Below are 21,748 nucleotides of genomic sequence, written 5' to 3' on the forward strand. Positions count from 1 at the left end.
TACAAAGACTGATTTAAAATATGGAGGATCTGGTTTTCAAGCCTTTCAATCAGCAGCTTCCAGACCCCTGAGACAACTTAGCCAGTGAGTAACTATCACACTGCTATTAACATTGTTCTTCACTTTCTCTGGCAAAACCACTTTTTTTTTTCCCAAAATTAATTTTCCTGGTCCTGCAGACCATATTAGAGGATCTCAGGGGCAATGCTCGCCACAGGTTGGCAACACAGCTTTAAACTGTGCCCACTTCATGTTTTTCAGGCTCTTCTCCCCCACTCCCTCTAAAAGCCTTTTTGAAAATGCAGTACTCTTTCAAATAAGTCTGAATCTCTTCATTCTCACAGATAGAACCGTAAGAACAAAAATAAATCACAGTTGCTATAAAATACATTATAAAAATCCCTGGAGTTTGCATCACTATGTATAAAGCATGCGCCTCCTTCGTTTCTGCATCACTGCCCATCGGAGGGGAAGTAGGATGCAGTGTGGACAGGAGCCCCAGTTGCTGTGACTGCTGAGGAGCCCTATGGCAACTAAGGAGGAGGGAAGGAGGGTCTCTGAGCAAAAGTCGTTGCAGAGCAGTCAGGAACCTGAGGCATAGGACACTTCCTAATGTCCTATGTGCTCAGCATAGTGCTCAGCATAAGCATTGTGTCCTGGAGCACCTGCTCCAGTGCCTCGAGTCCACCTGCATCAGGAGAGTCTGCTGGAGCTGGTCCACAGTCCCTGAGGCTCTCCCCTTCCCACATGACATTCAGAGTAGGGAACTGCAAACCTACTAGCTCTTTGACCCTTCAAGTAAGCCTGCAACAGCACTGTACATGTAGTTACAGAGTAACCTGATCACTGAACCAAGCTGCTTCTTAATCTTAACAAAGGGAACACCGCGTTGACTGAAAGGTTGCACTAATGGCAGTCAAGCTCCTTCCTTGAGGAGCCCCCTGCAGCAGATGACAATTTCATTCTCTGCCGTGGCCCACAAAACCTCCCTAAAGATACAGTCAAAAGATCTCTGGCAAGTCTGTTCTCCAAAAAGAAAGTCTGATAGATGGGTTTCTTTGTTTTGTGAGGGGGTAATCAGGAAGTTTCTCAAAGCAGGAATTAATAAAGCACAAGGTCACAGATTCCATAATGCAGCAAATATAAAGTATTGCATATGAGTACGTGTTGTCTTTACCTGACCTGCGCCACATCTATACATGATTTCTTTAATGCATCTTTATCTAAATGGACTGTATGACCACTTTCAATGTTTTCCAAGGTAAGTAGTCACTAAGGTCCATCTCAGAAGCTACCTTGAAAAGATGAAGAAGGCACTCAGAGTTGCATAATTTCTTAAAATATGAGGAGTAGAATGAATGTCTCATGCAGTATACAGCATTAGGGAAAACGTAATTCCAGTGAAACCAAGGATGAAAACTGCTCCATTCTGAAGTGGGTGTCATTTGGATTTTTTTACATCCAAAAGCAAACAAGAATATACACATAAAAGTTACATAATACAAAATGGAGCAAAAGTGAGTTTAGAACATTTCTGTCATCAGGTACAGCTTAAACGCATTTGGAGAAAACTGCAGTCAGTTGTAAAGATTTCAACTTCATTAGCAAACTGTGACTGAAAGAACTGTTCTCACTTTCCAATAGTAATTGAATATCTGAGCAATCTTGGACCGGACTGTGATAATGTAAGCCATATTTTGAAACAAAGAAGGAACCCCACAGCAACCTACAAACTTGGATTTTATGGAAGTTAGAGGTAAGTGAAAAAGGTTTAATTCAAATTGAAAAATAACTCAATTTAAGGTGAAGAAAAAACACCAAAAATCCACATCATGATGGAAACAAAAAAACCACACCAAACCCCTCAAATCTTTGCCAGTCCTCTCCCCTAGGATTGCAAATGAGTTCACTTAGTGCACTTGAAAGAGATTAGTATGAGATGCCTCTAAAACAACAGATGCCACGCAAGTTTCTGACATCCAGATCTCAAAATATCTCAGTCCTGCTCTTCAGTATCCCCAGAATGTTTTGACTGGATATGCGATGTTATTCTAACACTATGGCAGTAGATGTTGCCTTGTCCAGTCTTTTAACATTACACCATAGTTTGCACTCATGTAAGCTTTTCTATTGCCAGCCAAGTCCCGATCCTGCTGTTCTTATTCAAAATAGCCATCTTTGCTCTGCAGCTGCCTCAGTCTCTTTAGATATCCAGAATCCTGCTGGTACAGTGTTTTCCAGTAGACTCCAAATACCTGGTGATTTTCCAGTAAACAAGGCCAAATTCTTATTTTCACTAATGCCATTTTACATCACTCTGACAGGCACATCTCTGTAATTCAAGTGATAAGCAGAGTGCAATGACATACTCTAATCAAGGACACTGCAAGTAAGAGTTTTATTGCATAGTTCAGTGTTTAGGGATTCTTTGCTTTCATGCCATAACTCAGTGCAAAGTAGACGCCGCCACTGCCTCACCTTCTCAGCTAACAGCTCTCGGATCTTGCTTGCCTGCAAGCGGAATTTGAAGAGCTGGGACTCCAACGCAAGGCATCGCTTTTGCCAGTCCTTACAGCTACCATTCTCCATGGTGAGTTCTGCCATTGTGAAGTTAATCATCCACTTGGGTTGTCGTCTGAGGTGCTCTAAAAATCCTACAGAAGAGAAGGGAAAAAAAAAACCCTCAAACAATGTATTTTAGGTGGGCAAACTTTTCACCCCTTGTGCCTAGTCATCCTTGGTCCCTTTTACAGGACTGGTAACAAAGACCATTTCTCTTGCAAGCAGAAGGTGAAATGGTACTATCCCAAGTTATTGATATTGCCCTCTCCCAGAGGTCACTCTTTTAATGGATAACAGATAAATATACAAATAAACTTTTACCTTTAGCGTGAGTAAATAATTTACTAATGCATCATATTGTATATTCCACAAACAGCCTTACTGCCATCCTTACAGCCTTGCTTATCATCTACCTATACACTAGGAGTACTTTTACTCCTGCCTCCTTTGTACTAGTATGGCTGTAAACTCTCAAGTCACTAAAACCTCTTCAACGTAACTAGGGTCACACATCCATTATTAACTTGGGGCACCAGTGCCTTATCTCATACAGACTGTGTTAAGAGGATGTGATGTATGAAATAACAGTGTTCCCAACCCCTAACTACTTGATAGAGTCAGTCCAGAAGAAGAGTAGCAGAGCAGTTGTACCACAGTATCTAAACAATCACTCTGTTAAAACATACAGAGATCCCAGACAGGAATAAGCTGGGGCTGAAGACAAAACATGCAGGTCTACTGAAGTCCTTGTAGACATCAAGAGATACAGCTCCACAAAGTGGAAAAAGCTGTGGGTTTTGAAGTTGTTTTATTTTCTTACTCAGTAACTGTTTAGACATTTCAGACACTTTGTGCTCATTTTAAAAGATATGTAAAATGTAGGTAATATGTGTCTGTAACAAAATCCAGGCATTTGTCAGCACTCACAAATGGGTTTATAGTATGGAGTCAGTGTGTGCAGTTCAGCAGCCAGCTGTATGACCCTACAACAACAAATGTTTACAAAGCCAGAACAGTTATTAGTTCATCAGCTTCATCAAAACACTGAAACCCATACTTATTAAAGGAATTTTGCACCTGCTCACAGGCAAACATGGTGCTTTCCTGAACTGGGGCCAAAGCAACAGGTCAAGACTTGGTAGAGCACAGTGAAGCCACTCAGCCTCTTTGCCTTTACATCTGCCTTTGCAGAGTGGGAAAGCTTAAGATGTCCCTCTAGTTGTACCCACTCCCCAGGACATCTGGCTCATACTTTGCATGTAAAAGACTTGAGATTCAAGTTACCTTAAGTACACATAATAGTGTAAGTATACATAATTGTGCATATAAGTGCACGTAAGTGCAAGCCACTCTATCCAGCTATATCCCTGCTGTTCTGAGTTAAGGAAGACACATTTGTATACCCTTTAGCTAGAAACATTACCCCTAAGTTATTTTATATACAGGTTGCTTTGTTTAGTAATAGAAAGTTTTCCAGGCAGCAAGTTACCTGCCTTTAGAACAATTTGGGAAATCCTATTCCAGGTCAGAAGGTAGGTTTAATTAAAACTTGTGTTTGGTACTGAATCACTGAAAACACTCTGCAATAGGAAGGAAGACCAGAATTCTACAAGCAGTGCACCTCCAGCGTTACAGAAATACGCAGGCCATCCTTTTCCACAGCCCAGTCCAATGCATCAATCTAATCTCTAGCCCTAGCTCCTTGCCAGGCATTTAACCAGGCTATATTTGGCACACTTCACAACATTGTAGGGTGTCCCTCTACAGTAGTGCTATCCATCCTTCTCAAGCCAAGAGTGCACTAAGTCATGGAAGGATCCTACCACGCCATAAGTTTGTTTACAGCTAACTCTGTTCTGGACATCGTAATTCAGCTCTCAAATGAAATTCTGTTCTCTTTCATACAGGTATAAAGAGATTTTAGTTTTTATTCATAGAGCTTAAGTCCAAAGAGTACATACGAATGAATGGGATAAACTCTAAGGGCACAAAAAAAAATGAATCTTATTTACCACACAGCTTACGCCAGAGCAAAAGTAATTTCCTCAGATAGTCCATAACTTCTAGTTGAACTAAAATACCCTGTTCCGAATAGGAAGTCTAAGACTGGGATAGATGTCCTGAATCATCAAGTCTCGTTCCTTCTCACTCTAGACAAATGCATCATATAATCCCTTTCATAAATGAATGCAGCCTTCCCTAGAACCGTGCAGGCAGTTTTGCTCCCACTATTCCTGTTGTTCTAGAACCTCACCCCTCTAATGAGCCACCTTCTAATTACCAGCATAAATGTAGTCATAACCAGCTTGTATCTGTTCATTCTTGTAAAATATTGCCCTTCAGCCTAGCTAGTTTTTTCCCTCCCTCATATTTACCCCTTGGTATATTTATAGATACCAAAAGCTTCTCCCTAAAGACCTCATTTTGCAAGGCTAGAGACAAGGGGCTCTTTTAGTCTCATAAGAAAAGCTCATGACTCTCCCTCTGCACCTGATCCAGCTTTAGTGCGCATCATATAAGAGTTGGGTTTTATCTTTTTTACTCCCCTTCATAGACATGGGTGATCACAACTGCATCTGGAAGGCAGCAATGCAGCCTCACCAAAACCTCATGCAAAGGCATTTAGTACTTTCCACTCCCCTAGGGAATACCTCACCTGATTGCATTGGCCTTTTTTACAGCCACATTACACTGGTGGTCGAGATTCACAGACAATCCAACACAACTGGAGCAGAGGAATCTCAGCTGTCTTTGTCTTTGCAAATGCCAGGCATGGGAGTGCAGGGGGCTCATTACAATGATACTGGAACAGATTAATAAAGCACAGCTCTGTGCCAGATACCCACAAGATCAAGGATCTCCGTACTATAGTCCATTGCAAAAAACAGGCCCGTGGTTACCCTATGCTGTTTCTAAATAGTGCTCTCCCAGGTTTTATGCCCACTTTATTACTACTTTTTTTACTTTGTGCGATTTTACTTTGTGTCATTAGAGTTTATCCCACCCTTACTAATGCCCTGGGTCTGTCAGCTCTTCCAGTAAAATACCTACCTTCTAACAGCCCCCCTTCAGCACGGTGTTGTCACATTCTCTTTTGTCATTTCTTTGACTATCTTTGACATTCTTCTATCGATCCCCATCTCCTCCACTTAAATTAATAACTTCCCCATGTGTCATCATAACAAATGATTTCTGAAGGCCAGAGATTAGAATTACAGGTTTTTTTCTCTCTAGCAAAATCCTTACACTTTTTCAGAGAAAGATATTGTATCACAATGTCTCACATTTACCCGTAAAATGCAACTTTATTTCCAACTTCAAATTTATTCTGAATTCTCACTTACTGTTAAAGCCAACATTCCTTCTCCCTCATTCACCTACACATAAGCAGTTCATCTGTACCTTATGAATTTCAATATCAACTTTATTTTGACAGAGTGACTTTAAATCCTTACTACTGGACCTGCCATTTCATATGCCATTTTTTTGTAATTCTTAACCATCTTAATCCACTAAGTTCTTTTATTTCCCCCTATCCCCCTGATAGTGGTACTCTTCATATCAGATAAAGAAATTATATGGTTATATAAAACATATTTATAGGATTATATAAAACTGTTCGGGTTTTTTTCCCGACTGGCATATGAAGAAGTTGGGAATCAGATACTTTCAGGTGCAGTATTCTTACTTTAGCAACTTGGAAAATAGGAGACAGACACTTTGTTTGAACAAGCTGAGATTTTCAAAACTTCATTCTTAAATGCATACAGACACTTCTTAAAGAGCGGTTTGATTTTCAGTGTTAAGTCTCAAACAACTTCCAGTGAAGATAACGGGACCTACAAAGTCCTTAGAACTTAGTGGGGGGAAAACGACTGAACCAACTGCTAAATGCAGACATGAAATTCTCAGTTTTGACTACATCTGTAAGTTTTGATCAACATCAGAGACAGTTCTGACACTAAATGCTATATACAAAATAAATATGAATATATTTACTTAAGAGTGCCCATATCCAGTTGTAATTCTGATGAAGGTAAAATTTATACCAGAATGTCGTGGGTTTTTTTTTGTTTTTAGACTAGAATCAGCTGATGTCCCAGATGTGGATCCAGACTAGAATTCAAAACACTTCAGAGACTTTGTATATTTCCACCTGAAAAGCCTTCTGAGAATAAAAAGCAATTAATCAACATGAAGACTTTCAGGTGCAGATATAAATGCACATGAAGTCTTTACAGCTTTGTTCATTCAGTGCAAACAATGTAGACAAGTGAAACGGTATTTCCGTATTTCAAATGTGTCCCCTCACCTGAGGAATCAGTTTACCCAGGCTGTTGTAGGGGATTCAGTCAGCCCAGAAGGAGTGCAGTTCTTAGCACCTGCCACTAAAATGCACCAGACCGTGCCTGAACACTGGAGCTGAATACTGCTCTAACTTTCAGCTGCCACCTTACTATGAAAGGAATCAGTAGAAATGTGACAAATGTAACACATGAAGGGAGAGAGATTTCCTCCGATGTCACTGCATCAACACCAAGAAGGTCGGCAGTATGGGCAATGGTCAAAAGTCAGTGTGGAAATCCCATACTATTAATCAAGTCCTGCCTCCAGTCATCTCATTTTCCACTTCACAACCAGTTTCATCCCTCAGCTTTTTAACCCTGAGGCCATTGGAGTTGTTCAGCCACAGGGTCATTTCCCATTCAGGAGTGTGGCTGGGATGTGCAGCGCATGGGGAAAAAACAACATGACAAGCTGTGCAAAGGGCAAGATTTGGAGAGAGACAGGGGAAGGAAAAAAAAAAGAATAAAAAATTCAAATTTCCCTCTATATCAGCGCAGGTGGCTTGACTAGTAAAAGTGCCAGAGGGCAGGAAGAGGGCTTCTGGTTTTGTCACTCTGCCTGCAGAGGTCTTCCCCGCACACCCAGGATTACCAGGAAGACAGAAGACACCGTGGGACTTACACGGATTTACTCTGGAGCTGCATTTTTTCCCCGCGTGTCGCCGTTCCCCCCACACACACACACCTCCTCCATGCAGCTTCAGGGACCAAAGTCCCAGACCCGAAGGCAAACCTACTCATTTTAAGCAGCAAACCTCAATTAACAGAGATGACACAACATCACCCCCCAGAACGCTTCCGTCAGTCCCCTTACCGTCACCTTGAAGAAGGAAAAACGGGGGGAGAAAGGCCACCACAGCCAACTCGGCACAGACCAACCCTCCAAAGCCCCCGACCACCCTCTCCCCACAAGAGGGCCGGCGGCCGGCCGACACCTCCCTCGGCAGCGAGGCGGGGGCCCGGGCCGCCTCCCCGCCCGCGCTCACCTTGGCCGGCGCGGGGCTGTCGCCGCGGAGGAGCGGGACAGTGACAGCCGCAGCCGGCGGCGTCCGGAGGCTGCTGACCCGGCGCGGCCGCGGGGAGCGCGGCGGTGCCGGCCCTCGCCGCGGGCGGCCGCGCGGCGCCGGGTGGCAGGCAGGTGCCCGGCGCGGCTTCTGTCCCATTCAGCACTTTCCCATTCTCTCTCTCTCTCTCCGTTTTCCTTCGAGCGGGAGAGCCCGGCTCAAATATCAGAGCCGGCCCTCCCGAGCAGCGCAGGAACTGACATCACCCGCCCCGGGCTTTTAACCCCTTCTCGGGTTCGGCGGCGAGGCAGGTGGGGCGGGCAGCGCCCTGCCCCGGGTGCCGGGGCGGCCCGGCAGGAGAGGAGCCGCAGCCGCGCTCTGCCCCTGGCGGAGACATCCCCTCCCCCCCCACCGCGCACCCTCCGGGGCTTCCACCGATGCCGAGGGCGAGGAGAACGGGCCGGTGCTGACGAGGCGCCATGGGCCGGGCTCCCAGCGGCCGCCCGGAGCGCCTGCCCGCTGCCCCCTCAGGCGGGAGCGCCCCTGCTCCCCCTGCGCCGGGCAGCCATCTTGTTCTGCCAAGCGCCTTTGGGCAAACGGCACTGGAGGAACCCCTGGGCAGAGCTGCTGGCGGCTGCAGGCTTCTTCCTCGGGCCTGCCAAACAGGCAAGCGTTGGTGTTGGGCCCTTCTCACCTGGGATCCCCCTTGCAGTCATCTCCCAGCCTTCAAAGCTTATGTTCCTGAACCAGCTCCAGCCCTGAGGGAAAATGTGTTTTCCATGGAAAACACAGCAGTGTTTTCTGCAGAGCAGCCAGGTGGGGAGCTGGCACGCACAGCGCCATGCTGCCCACACCTCCCACCACAGGCCCTGAGGGGCTGGTGGAGTGTCCCAGGCTCCAGCTGGAGCACCCTTCACTGGTTGTAGGCAGCCCCAGGCCATGGGGTTGGTGCCAGGGTAGAGATGAAAACCAAATTAGTGTAACGATCGCTCTCCTGACCAGAGGACATCATCCTGCCCCACGTGCTCAGGCTCAGACAAACAAGTCTGGGGCTTCAAGCATTTCTAATGATAGCTGCCAGCACATAAAATATTTTATTCAGGGATAGGGCCACTGCTTACTGAGCCATTTTACAGGCAGCATTCCCTTGTATGAATATATATTGACTTATATGAATATATATTACCCATGTTACTCAAACAGAGCTGGCGATCTCACTGCTGATGAGTGTCTGGCCACTGGGAGCCGGTGTGCGCACACAGCCTTGTGCTGCTGCTGCGGCTGGGCTCTGCCACCGGCCGGTCACTGCCACCCCTGGGCATCTCGTGGCACCGAGCAGACCAGGGGGCCACATGGGAGCGAAAGGGACCCCTAAATGGGGGCTCCAGGATCAAACGTCCCCAGGGCTCTGGGTCTTAGACCAGCATGTTTCAGTGAAAGGTCGTTCATTCTGGTTCATGTTTAGCAAACTACTTGTTACTTATTCCATCATCAGGCACATTACTTTCATCAAAGATACTTTAAAAATTTCTCTGTGAAGCTTTCCTCAGCGGGGATAACGACAGTCGTGCTGACATGTCTCTCTCTGCCCGACCTGCATGTGCCTTTGACATGGCCTGCTTTGCCGCCATGAAAGGTGGTCTCCTCTCCTCTAGCAAGTGCGTGTGGCTTGTTGGGGAAGGGCTGCACCAAAAAGATTGAGTGGTTATAAGAGATCCATGAGTGGTCTGAAACTGTGCTTTGGCTCTCGTTGAGACTGCCCACGCAAAACAGGGCAGTCTGAAATAAACAGGCTTAAAATGATCTATGGAGGAAGCAGGAAAAATAACTGAACAAAATTATCTCCTAGTACTGTAAGCAACCCTATTCACTAGGCATGGTTAAACAAGATCTTAAGTGTGGTTATCTGGCTTACGGATATTGCCTGGTCCGAGATCTGCAGTTTATTGAACTTTTGTTGTAAACTCCTTCCTCACATTGATAGTGTGCTTGCACTGGTGACTCACCAGAGAAACAATGAGTAGCAAATCAAAAAGACTGATGCAATGTGATGTGATGTGATTAAGTGCATAAAATATTGAAATATAACTAAAAACAGAAAGTCAAGATTTGGAGGCTGGAGTGACTAAAGACTCTGAAATCTATACCTCATTATCCAAAAGTAGTCAGATTTCCAAAGACACCATGGACTTTGCAGTTCCCTAAAGATTGTTTCACTTTAGATTTCTCATCCGTTTACAGTTTCATGGGAGTTTGGCTGAATGAAGCTGCCTGTTCCTCTCTAGCTGAAAGACAAAAGCATGCATTACAGAGCTGGTGCAGGCAGAGAGCAGGATAGCACTTCGCAGAGATGGCCAAAGCAATAAGTGGAGACAGGCAAAGAACTGAAAAGAAAAGGGCATCTGGCGAGGAGCTCTCCCATTCGGCCAGCTGAGCAGGGACAGGCAGGAATACAGACTGAGATGGAGCTGGCTGTTGGGACAGTGTCACCCAAAGAGATTTCTCCAGCAATTCCCAGTGGAAGGGACTCCAGTGGTCTCCAGTCTGTATGTTCTGGGTGTGCCTGTATTAATTGTTACTCCCAGTGATGAAGGAATTGTAATAACCAGAACCAACATGATTTGTGGCTCCCTATAGGTATTTTGGAGGGCAAAAGGAGCTTCATGCTTTACAGAGTCCCCTCCTGAACAGAGGCTGGCCAAAGACAAAATGGGAAAAGGAGCTATTCCCTTCATGCTCCCCACCCTATTCCTGACTCCTTTCAGCCACAGCATGCAACCACAATATTTCTTAATCTGAATTTTATGAGGTATTTTTATTCTTTCTTTAAAAGCAATGGTCAGGTTCTCTCATTTGTACCAGCAAAGCCAACAGGATTGTATCACTAACTGAAATGTCAATCTGGCCTTGTGTTTTTCCCAGGCAATGAAGCTTGACTGCCAGGACATTCCTCAGCCACTGAACTTTATACAAAGTACCTCCCCAAGAATTGCCTGCACACACCTTGCTTTAACCCCTGGAGTCCCAGAACCACATCAGCACTCACACAACTGTCTGCTGCCATTTCTTTAATGCAGATATTCTACAAAGCCGTGCCTCCTTGTGCCTTCTGTTGCTTCTGTTAAATTACTTAACAAAATTATTATTTTAAATTTTTTAATTAAAAATGTGGTTCTATTAAATAATGCAAATAGAAAAATTGCTTTTACTTCAGAGGGAGAAGGTTGTAAGAACAGCCTGTAGTATCTCACAGTTCCCAAGTGATTTCCCTTGGGAGTTATCTTTAATATGTCTGCTCAAGCACTCTATATCAGGTTTTTACAATTTGCAGACAAATCATTCAGCAAAAAATAAAATTTACTATAAACAGCAAATATCTTATTGACAAAACAAACTCTCTGGCAGATCCAAGAGAACTAGCTTGGCATGTTAGACTACCGTTATCACAACACAAGCACAGGCTGCTTTTTTAAGAGCCCCATATCCAAGATAGCTAAATAGAAGGACAAAAAGATACATGAGAACAAGGTGTCAGGAGATGAGAGCTGAAGAAACTCTGTCTCTAGTAAGCAAAGTTGCCATAGTTCTGCAGGTGGGAGAAAGCATTACGTTCTAGACACGGTGCTGCTGAAAACTTACCAAAGGGGCAAGGACACCAGCCAGACCAAGTTGATGTGTCAGAGCCCCCTGAAGGCTCAATCCTATGTGGGAAAAATCTTGCAAAAAACCAAGACAGTGCCTTGAGATGCCTGTTTGAGGCACTTGTGTCTCTCCACAGGGAACTTAGGCTTCATATCGCAGTTCTCTAAATTCCACCTATATTAGAGGAATAAAGATGTTGAAAATGGCCTTTGTGCCTAGTTCTCTTACTCTTTTTCTCCTGGGCTTGCAATGTGCTGACAGACACAACACAGACCTGCAAACTTCTGCCTTGCTTCTCATCTAGTCAGCAATGACAAGTTCATGCAGCAGAAAATAAGAGACTGGCAGCTGTGGATCACCTCACTGCATAAACCAGTTGCTCGTGGGAGGACCCAGTGGGAGGGCCAGGAAACCATTCCCCTCCAGTACTTTGTCAGCTGGTTTTGATCGTGTTATGGTCATCTCATCACACTTCACACACAGGACATAAAGACACTCGTGTGCACCATTCAAGCCAGAACTTGAGCAAGAGCATATGTTTTGCATATACAGTCTTGACTGGCACACAGCAAAACAATGGAGAATTCCCATTTTCCTTAGGGAGTCATCCCAGTGCTAACTCCAGCATTATTCTCAGTATTAATAGCTCACGCCTTGTTTCATCTCTGGATTTCTCCAATTTCAGCCTCCAAGTACCACATTGCTTTAGGTCTTTTTCTGCTAGATTAAGAAGCCATCAACTACCATTAAAGTAGTCTGTGACAAAAACCGTAGCTTTCTTTTCTATAAAATACACAGATTTAACATTTCTCACCATAATGAATGTTTTCTAATGCTTGTATTCTCCTATGTTTATCTAGGTCACAGATTAGACAACTGGAGTTTAAAAAGTAAATTTGGGGTTGTTATCAGCATGCTTGTGTGTCCCCTTTTCCACAGGGGAGCACAAAGGAGGACAGCATGTTGGAGTCTGCAGGCTGAGGAGAAGGAAAACAGCCCTTGCAAGTGTATTTGGGTTGTGTGGTCTTTCTGTGTCTGACATTGGCTGGTATGCAGCCCATAAGGTTCCCACATACCACAGCATGCTTTGAATCTTTTCCTGAGTCCACAGGGTACAGCGGTAACTGCTGTGCAAGTGATGCCATAAATGATGTATCTCACAGGAAAAGTGTATCAAGCCCAGATGCTGCAACTGGGCGGACAGAGCTGGCTCAAGAGCACTTGCAAAACTGAATGTTGCTACCCTAAGGATGAGGGCCCTGGATGCTCCTGCCAAGGAAAAGGAGGCATAGAAAGAAGGGGGGTGAAGCTGGGACAAGGTGCTGGAAGGAATCAGGGAGAGCCCTGGAGAGCTGGACCTGCTGCTCCTGCAGCCCCAGTGATGTGAGTGATGGCCACAGTTCTGCTGCTGCAAGGGAGAGTCCGTATCCCTTGACGCCTCCTTGAACAGCAGCAGCAGGTCTGGCCTCCCAAGAGTGTAGTTCAGGCAAAACAGGCAGCAGCCTATGGTCATTTTGCTTCCCCAGGTTTCCTGTGAAATGCCAGGTGAATACCTATTTACAGAGCTGGTTCCTGAAGCAAGGTGTGAAAAGCTGCACCAGGGAAAGAGACCTAAACCATGTGGGGAGAAGGGAACAGATTATAGATTACTGGTTTGAATTCAAGCCAAGTAACAGAAATAAAAACCTGCTACCCTCTGAGAAGCAGCAGCAGTGCTGCTCAGTCCATAGACAAACTGGTCATCTCAGCCTACTTCGTAAACATCAGCTGTCTGAGGGACATGTTTACTAGGAGTGAGCACTGAGGAGGCAATAGTGTGTGCTGCAGGTTGCCAGAGGAGCTCCATGGTATAGCATAGACCTCTATTACTGATATTCTTGATTATAGTTCTGCATCCACCCATCACTGCAAACAGTTTCTCAGCAAAAAAAAACCTCAGACCAGAAGGAATCATGGGGAGTGAACTCATGTCTGATCCCCACTACAGCTGTGAAAAAAGTTGTTGGATGGAAGAGGTTTGGGTAGGCCAGGAAAAGGGGTTGTCCTTGTCCCTGCGCTACCCCTATGGCAGAGCTGGGGGAAAATTCCATTTCCAGAATTGTTAAATCAATACTTTCAGTAAAGAGTAAAGTAGGTCCCAGCTTGCCCTCTGTTTCGGTGCTGATCTGAGAACTTCAGCACGGGCACCCGGGCAGCTCTGTGGTGAGATCAGGAGAGGCTGCACAAAACACTGTGCTCTAATGGAGGATCCATGTCTCTCCACAACCAGTAGGGTGGCCTGTACTGGCTGGGAGTGAGGGAGAGAAGACACTAGTAAGAGAGGGGGCTAGTCTGTGGGAAGGGTTTTGGCTGCCTTCGCAATCCTGCACTGAAGTCATGCCTACAGCTGCCAGATGTCAGGATGGGGTGTGGAGAAGAACATGGATCCCTGCCGTAGGACTCCTATGCACAGAGCCTCTGTTGCTGGAACCAGCGGGCAGGCTGTCCTCCATGGGAGTGCAAGGAGGGAGGCTATGTTAGCTGGAGAGCTTTTTTCTGGCTCTTTTCCTGGTCTCACACTGGTGCCAGGCACACAGCTCCCAGATGTTCATGATCTCTGCTCTGGGATCTTTCAGGCTTGTCAAGGCGTTGTGTAAAGGGAGGAATTATTTCACTCCCACATGGGGGGTGGAAACATCGAAAGCCCCCACGGAGATCCCTCTGCCGGCTTCTCACAGGAGGGGTCACCTGCATGTGAGCAGCCTTGGAGAGGACTCCATCTCTCCACAGGAGAGGTCCCCAAAGTACTCTGAGAGCAGCAGTTGCTGAGCCTCCTTGGCATGGCTTTGTTCCTGCCAGTTTCCATGGTGATCCACAAAACTAGCAGAAAAGCACAGATCTCTTTTGGAAGACAAATAAGAGGATGTGACAGTGCCTGTGGCTGGGAAGGGGTGACAACCCTGCTTTTATACTGTTAGCTGAGTTCTGGGGTCAGTCCTGGGGATTGCTTCTCCCACCAAGTTGGCAAGGAAAGCATTGCTGTACCATTCCCAAAGGGCTAGTAGCAGCTCAAAGCAGTAACTCCCACCTGTAGGTGTTGCAAGCTGCCATAGGCAGGTTCAAATGATATTGCAAATTGGTTTTAATGGTCAGCAGTGGCAAATGGGTCACCAGGCAACCTAAGCAAGTGGTGTCTGATAGCACTTTGACTAGATGGGGTTATAGTGGGAAGCACTGATGTGGAACCCAGGATGTGTCACCACGTGGCCCAGCATGCAAGCACATATACAGGTATGAAAAAGAAAATATAGCAAGGAAGAGAAAACATGCACACATCTAAAAGCACATGGACAAAATCTTAAAGCTTTCATCTTGGTCATAGAGGGAAACCATCCATGTGCAAGGAATAAATTCACAGTCTTTCCACCACAGTATCCTGTCACCAAGACTTCACCCACTGCCCTGAAGGTCTCACCCTGCCCTCTTCTCCATTACAAAAGCGGCAAGCGTTACTCAGCACACTCTTCCCCATGCAGTTAGGAGGTGCCTGCCTGCCTGATACCCACCCACCCCCTTGCATGCAGCAACAATTGACGAACAGCGCAACTGGAACAGCGCAACTGCCAGGATGAAAGGACATGGAGGGAATGGGTGGAGGGGTGGCTTTTCTGATCTGCATCATTTTTGTGATGGCGTTTAAGATTTCCAGAAAATTCTGGAGGAGGGGAAGGGTAAAACTGATAAAGGATAAGATGGCTTTCAAACACAGCCAACAAGCATCTTAAAAAGGAAACCTAATTTTGTGTGCCTCTGCTTCTGGGCAAAGTGTTCTTGGCTCGGTTTCAAAGGTGCCGGGAAATTCAAGGGTTAGGTATCTCTGAAAACTGGTCTCAGGGTGCCTGCAACAGGGTGACCAGAAAAAGGTGCCAATTGATTTTGAGCACTCCTTAGGAGGCTCGGGGACTGATCTAGAACTTGTCTTTCACTCTATGCACTGCCCGAGGCAAAAATCCTTGTCAGAGAAACCTGTCACCTTGGCTGAAGATTTCAACGGTGCTTGGATTTCATTGCGCTGACTGCTGCCATAGGGGAGACTCCCATGCATTTCCTCACACCGTCCTACCTTGCGAAGGAGCTTCTGGAGTTGAGGTCGTTGCCTGGCCTCTCCCTCCCCCAGCAATTGCCTTCCCTGCCCTAAGGCAGCCCTGTAACCTCAGTCCTGGTGTAGAGATGAACCATGCCTCCTTGTGCCCCCAGAAACCCACGCCAGGACACAGAACAGCACTAGATGGATGGCTAATTACAAGGGCTAGAGCAGCTCCAACACAAAACTGAGTTAGGACCTTCTGCAAAGGATATCATGGGGTAATTTCTAATTACTTGTTTAATTAGTGTTAATTGCACATAGTAGGAGGTCAGAACTCAGCCTGCAAATGCTCAGTCAGCCAGGAAGTGCGAGTTCTCTGGCCATTCTGGAAATCCTGGTCAAGGAGCAAGAGAAGGAGGGTGATTTGCACTTGGCATCATGATGGTGGGGACAGCATGTGAATGAAGCTCCGGGGATTCTATCTGGAGCAGAGGGAGAAGGAGGAGGAGGAGGAGAAGGATGGGAAGCTTGTCAGGGAAGCCACCGAGGGGGTGAGCGGGTGCCCCAGGCCCCCTCTGCACTGGAGGGGTTTCAGCACAGTCACTCTCCCTGAGGCAGCCGTGGGCAAAGCTGCCCCTCCGGCAAGGCCTTTCTCGGTGTATTTAAACAGCGGGGGTTCAATTCCACCTTTCCCATTGGGGTTTTCTTTTGGTCAGAAGTGTAGTGATTTTAAAACATATGGATAAGATTATATATCTATGTGGGTATATATATGTACTAACGTACCCACGCATACACACACACAGTAGTCCCCGCTGGGCCGAGGCGGACCGGTTGCCCCGGCCGGCGGTTGGTAACGGCCGGCGGTTGGTAACGGCCGGCGGCCGCTCGCGCCCCGCCCCGCCGCGCCCCGCCCCGCCCCGCCTCACCGCCCCCCCGTCGCTGTGCTCTGGCGCCACCTGGTGGCTGTCGCGGGCGGGTCTCTCCTCGGGGCGCGTTCCATTCGAGGCTTCGATATATCGAGGAAACCCACCGAAAACGGGGGTCCTGAGGACGGGCGATGCCTTTGTCTGGTTTGACTTTTCTGTGTGTACAGTTTCCGATGGGAAAACGGGCCGCATAGAGGGTGCAGAGTCAGTGGGACACATCTTCTGGCAGGGTGGTCGCCAGGCTCACCTGCGCCCATAAAGCCCTCTGTCATTCTTCTAAAATATGACATCACTAACTCACACTCTTTTAAATTGGTTTTCAAGTTCCTACAAGCATGGAAGATTTATCTGGTAATAGTTTCAGGAAGATTTCACAGTGTTTCGTTGCGTTTGGCTATTGTCCGTGGGCCTTACATACTCGGCACCTCTCAGTTTCTTTCTCTACAGCTTAGCAAGTTCTGTCTTACCGGGTAAACAAACTTCTCAGTGGGAAAGTCAATCATTGCCCTCTGTCAGACATAAACACAACTGTGTGTTGGCACAGTTTAGGCCCTCTGCTAATTACAGCTAATAGAGGTTTTTCTTCAGCTGAAATAAACAGAAACCTTGGATCAGCCAAATGTGAGGTACTCCCTGGCTGCTCCTAGGGAGCATCATGGTGGTGATACAGCTCTGAGGAGTCAGAGGGGAAAGAAACTATGAATGGCCATAGATTTGTTATGGGCTCTGGGTTGGAGGGGTGCTAAGACTAATCCCCCAACCATGTCTCTGAGACATGGATGTCTGAGGGTGCGCATGTTATCATATAAACCTGATGCAGGGGGCACTTGGGCAATTGTTCCTGAAAAGGAGATAAACATTGGATTGTTTTACCACCAAAACACATGAGACTGTGCAGGGGAATAGGAAGTGGTGTTCTTAGGCCAATGGTTGCATACTTTAGCTGTGTTTAGTTCAGGCATTAGTTCAAAGAACCAATTTTCTCTTTGGTGCAAATCCACTAAGCACCTTAAGACTTTTTTCTGATTTTTGTTAAAGCTGGACCTACTCCCACCCTGTAACAGATCAAAATTCAAGCCTGATGTTTCTGTGCAAGAAACTTGTCTCCTCTCAGCCTTGATTTTTTCTTATAAGGAAAAATTAACATTACAGTTATTACCATTTATGTTTGGCCCAAAATGATTTTGCTTCTCAGAAGACATCATAGAAATCAAAAGCCTTATATTAAAGCTTTTAAAAATTAAAAACTTTGACAAAATACTTTTCTGATGGATCAAAATTACAATGTGATCCTTCTAATGAGCAAACGTAATGCCACCATTACCGCAAGAAAGGGTTGTTCTTGCTTTTAAATCTAGGAGAGCTTTTGAGCCTGTACTGCTAGTTTTATATTCCCTCTGCAAAGCACTCTGCAGACACATAAAAATGCAGAATACTGATTTCAGATTTCTGTAGTCTTGTCTGAAATCAGTGCCCATAGTTTACTATCTGGGCTTAGATTGACTAGATTTATATTTAAGGTAAGCCTCCTGTCATAAAAAATACCCGGTGAATTGTAGGCATGTAGGCATAAAAGGAAAGAAGATTCAGGACATCTTCCACCAATTTTCCTGCACAGGATCAGGCAAAATCCCCCTGCTTGCAAGAGGTAATGCTCACATGGGTTTGTGACTGGGTCATGTCTCTCAACCTCTGCAGAAGAGACAGCAGGTTTTGGAAGCAGCAGCTGTGCTACTCCTGAAAGCTCATATTCATTCCTCCTAGAGACCAAAATCTCTGAGAACTGCCCTGAATTTCCAGTAGCTGTTTACTCCATTATCACAAAATCGATCACAGATGGTGCTTTTGATGCTGGCAAGTTGGAAAAAATAATCTCTTGGTTTATATCCTGAGCACATTTGATCTGGACTGACTGGGTGGAATCGTGACAGCCCGTCATCATGTCATTGGTACAGAAACACTTTCCTGACTGCAGCTAACGTTTGGGCCAGGATGAACATTTTCCTTTAAATAGCAAACTTCAGCCTTAAATAGTTACACTTTGCCCTTGCTGTTTGGCTCTGTTGCATACCAAAGACTTAGCTCTTAGCAACATGAAATCCCATCCTAATTAGCTTCTGTTTAACAATACCACTTTGTACCACTCTCAGAATGCCAAGCTCCTTCTATTCTGGGGCTACAGAGGAGGGGAACATTTCATATCAAGCTCAATGCAGTTCAAGACTCTTCCCGTGAAATGAATTTTTTACTTTTTTGAAGAGTAAAGTAGTCCTATATGTTAAACCTGAGCTACTCTGTGTGAATAAAAGTCACACTCAAGAAATTAAAGACTATTTGCCAAACACAGCCTAATATAGGCAAACAAAACTACCATAAGAGGTTCTGGAAAATTCATCACTGTCATAAAGTTGACATAAATGGTGCACGCTAGACATAAAACCTGTGTGTAAGTGGTCGGGTGGTATAATTCATTCCAGTTTTTCTCTCAGCTGGAGAGAAAAACGTGTATCATTTACTCACTGGGCAGTCAGTGAGCATGTATGAAATGGAGCAACTCTCACACATGCAAATAAGCCATCTTCTGCTTTTGCACCAACACTTCCAACACCTCCCAACACTTTCAGTACTAAAAAGTATTCCTGCTTAAGACTATACAACTTTTCAAAAAGAAGTAAGGTGTTGGAATATCTGACCCTGTATCTCAAATAGATGCAGTTTAACATCTCACTGCAACATTAGTGTATTTTCTGATGATAAAGCTTCCACCATCAGTTATAGGACTGCTTATTTGTTAGGAACTGTTCATGAACATATAGACAGACATATAAGGAAGTAATAAGAGACCTTACATTGAAACTTCAAAAACATTGGCATAACAGTGTGACCATCTGAATGTACAGGGCTGGCTTTTTTTTTAAAATGTGGGCCTGGAGAATCACTCGCAGAAAGCAGCAAGAGCCATCTACCTCCCTAGAAAAAAAACCAAACAAGATCACACATGCAACTCTGCCCACCATAAATGCCAAGGGTTGTTGATGATCATTCACACATGCGGTTTTGCATTTGGTCCTTTTTTTATGCTACTATAAATATTTTCCTTACCTTACAGGAAAGTCTCTGGATTCAAGGAAAGCCTCTTCTCTGAAACCATCCAAAGACACATAGAGTGACAAGGCCAAGCTGTTTTTCTTTTCAGCCTTTCAAGAAAACTTTTTACAATCTGTTTCACTTACTATTCTTGAAACTTTGAGCTAATTTCCATCCCACAAATCTCCTCCCCTAGACAACATTATTCATAATAATGAAGATTGTATGAAGACCCCAAATAGGTCTATTTGCTTGGAGTTCTAATATTTTGCAGTTATATAGAATTCCATCTTTTTCTGTATATTGTGAAGTTGTGCAACCAACATGGTCACATTCTTTAAAAGAAGTCTTTATATCTTCTAAAGTGAACAAAAGAACCCATTCTTGAAATGGGTTTGGTGCCTATTTTAAAGGAAAAACTCCACTATCATATGACACATTCCAGCCACTGTAGGTAAGTATAAAGCAACCTGAAAAAAGTTAGCTCTAAAAGCTTTGCTGAGATAAACCTAAGGCTGCAAGTTTGAGTGGATATTGGAGCCACTGTAAATTGCATTGGGCTTGGCCTGAAATGTAACATCCAGCAAGGCTTTATTCTTCAGATCCCTGTGCCCATAAAGCCCTGGAGCCAGGGACTGAAATTTGTTGAGATAATTCCAGCATGTTTTGGTCTTGCAAACTCAATAGCATGCAGGGTACAGGTATGAAGCATACATCAGTGCACCCCTTGGCCTCCTGCTCTGTGCGGATGACAGACAGCTCTGCAGAGCTATTACATTTGCCTCAGATGACAGAGCTAAAAGAGCATGCGCTTATCCAGCTCTGGGGGCTGAACTGGGGCTAGCTTGTGGAGGTTGCTTCCAGTTAAGATTGTTGGAAATTATCCAGTGTCACAGAGAAACCTGTATTAGCTCCTGTCAGTGACGGAGTTAGTATTTGTTACTCAGCCTGGTAACTTGTACTTTTTTTCAAAGTATTATCTTTGGATACAGAGACATCATAGAATTATAGAATGGTTTGGGTTGGAAGGGTCCTTAAAGATCATCTAGTTCCAACCCCCCTGCCCTGGGCAGGGACACCTCCCACTAGACCAGGCTGCTCAAAGCCCCATCCAACCTGCCGTTGAACACTTCCAGGGATTGGGCATCCACGACTTCCCTGGGCAACCTGTTCCAGTGCCTCACCACCCTCACAGTGAAGAATTTCTTCCTGATATCCAATCTAAATCTCCCCTCTTTCAGTTTGAAACCGTATCAGTATGGACAAAGTCACAGAGGTGCTGTTCTGACACTGTAAGAACTTTCTGCAGATTATTTTCTCTCACTCTGTCATCCAGCAGGTGGGAGGAGATCAACACACAGTGAAATACAGGGCTACTGGGTGGATTGTTCCCCCGGGATGCCTGATTTGTTTGTGCACAACTCCTTAGGGCATATCCAGTTGCCCTAATTTTCATACAACTATCCACCAGCCCCAGGGAACATGACAGCACCATTTTTCACTCTCGGAAAGAAAGGAGTTGGGTGTCACAGTGTCAATATTCATGGATCACAACAAAGGGACACAAGAACTGCCCAGTACTGTCTGCATCTAGGAACTGCCAGCTGGAGTTACAGGATGGCTGTCAGCAGGTGGGGGCGGGGAGGCAGTATGGACATCAATTTATCTACCTGCACCTTTTCACTAGTTGTTTTCCCATCAGTTTTAGACATTTGTAAGGTTACTTCTGTCCAAAACCACAACAACGTAGCTTCTTGGGACATCCAGAAGATGTTCTGCTATGCCAAAGATGCCCTAAAAAAAGATTATTAGCACAAGTCTAGTGAAGTTTCTCTACCAGAAAGTGTTAACTTGACTGCTGAACTGCCCACCTGGTAATGAACTTTGGTCATTTTTCCTTATCCTGATCATGGGGCAAGGGCACCGAGAATATAGGGAATGTAAAAACTGGGAGAGAGAAAGAAAGGTAATGCACCTGTTGTAATGCAAGGGAGAAGTGGGGGACAACATAGGCTGACCATGGAAGCAGGGCTTGTGAACTCCTAGTCTGTCGGAGTTTTATTTGTGCCACAGTGATGTTTGCAGGTAAATAACAGCTAGATGTTCACAGAA

At 45.3% G+C, this 21,748-nt stretch overlaps 1 protein-coding gene across 5 annotated transcripts in view; it reads right to left on the reverse strand.

Annotated features, from left to right (window-relative positions):
- The window catches only part of PLEKHH1 (pleckstrin homology, MyTH4 and FERM domain containing H1), a 57,143-nt gene extending 45,266 nt beyond the window's left edge, over nt 1-11,877 (reverse strand). For 2 of the 5 annotated variants that reach the window (XM_054200471.1, XM_054200475.1), the window contains exons 1-2: nt 7,895-8,101; nt 2,479-2,654 (exon numbers count right to left, since the gene is read on the reverse strand). In XM_054200471.1, the coding sequence (XP_054056446.1) occupies nt 2,479-2,619 (141 nt within the window). In that variant the 5' untranslated portion in view covers nt 2,620-2,654; nt 7,895-8,101. Of the gene's footprint in view, nt 1-2,478; nt 2,655-7,894; nt 8,102-10,059; nt 10,198-11,551 lie in introns of those variants that run through there. The other 3 variants (XM_054200474.1, XM_054200472.1, XM_054200473.1) reach the window with 3 other exon arrangements.
- Nucleotides 11,878-21,748: the final 9,871 nt, after the last annotated feature.

Source organism: Rissa tridactyla, chromosome 4 (assembly GCF_028500815.1).
Source record: "Rissa tridactyla isolate bRisTri1 chromosome 4, bRisTri1.patW.cur.20221130, whole genome shotgun sequence".
In the NCBI taxonomy this organism is placed as follows: Eukaryota; Metazoa; Chordata; class Aves; order Charadriiformes; family Laridae; genus Rissa; species Rissa tridactyla.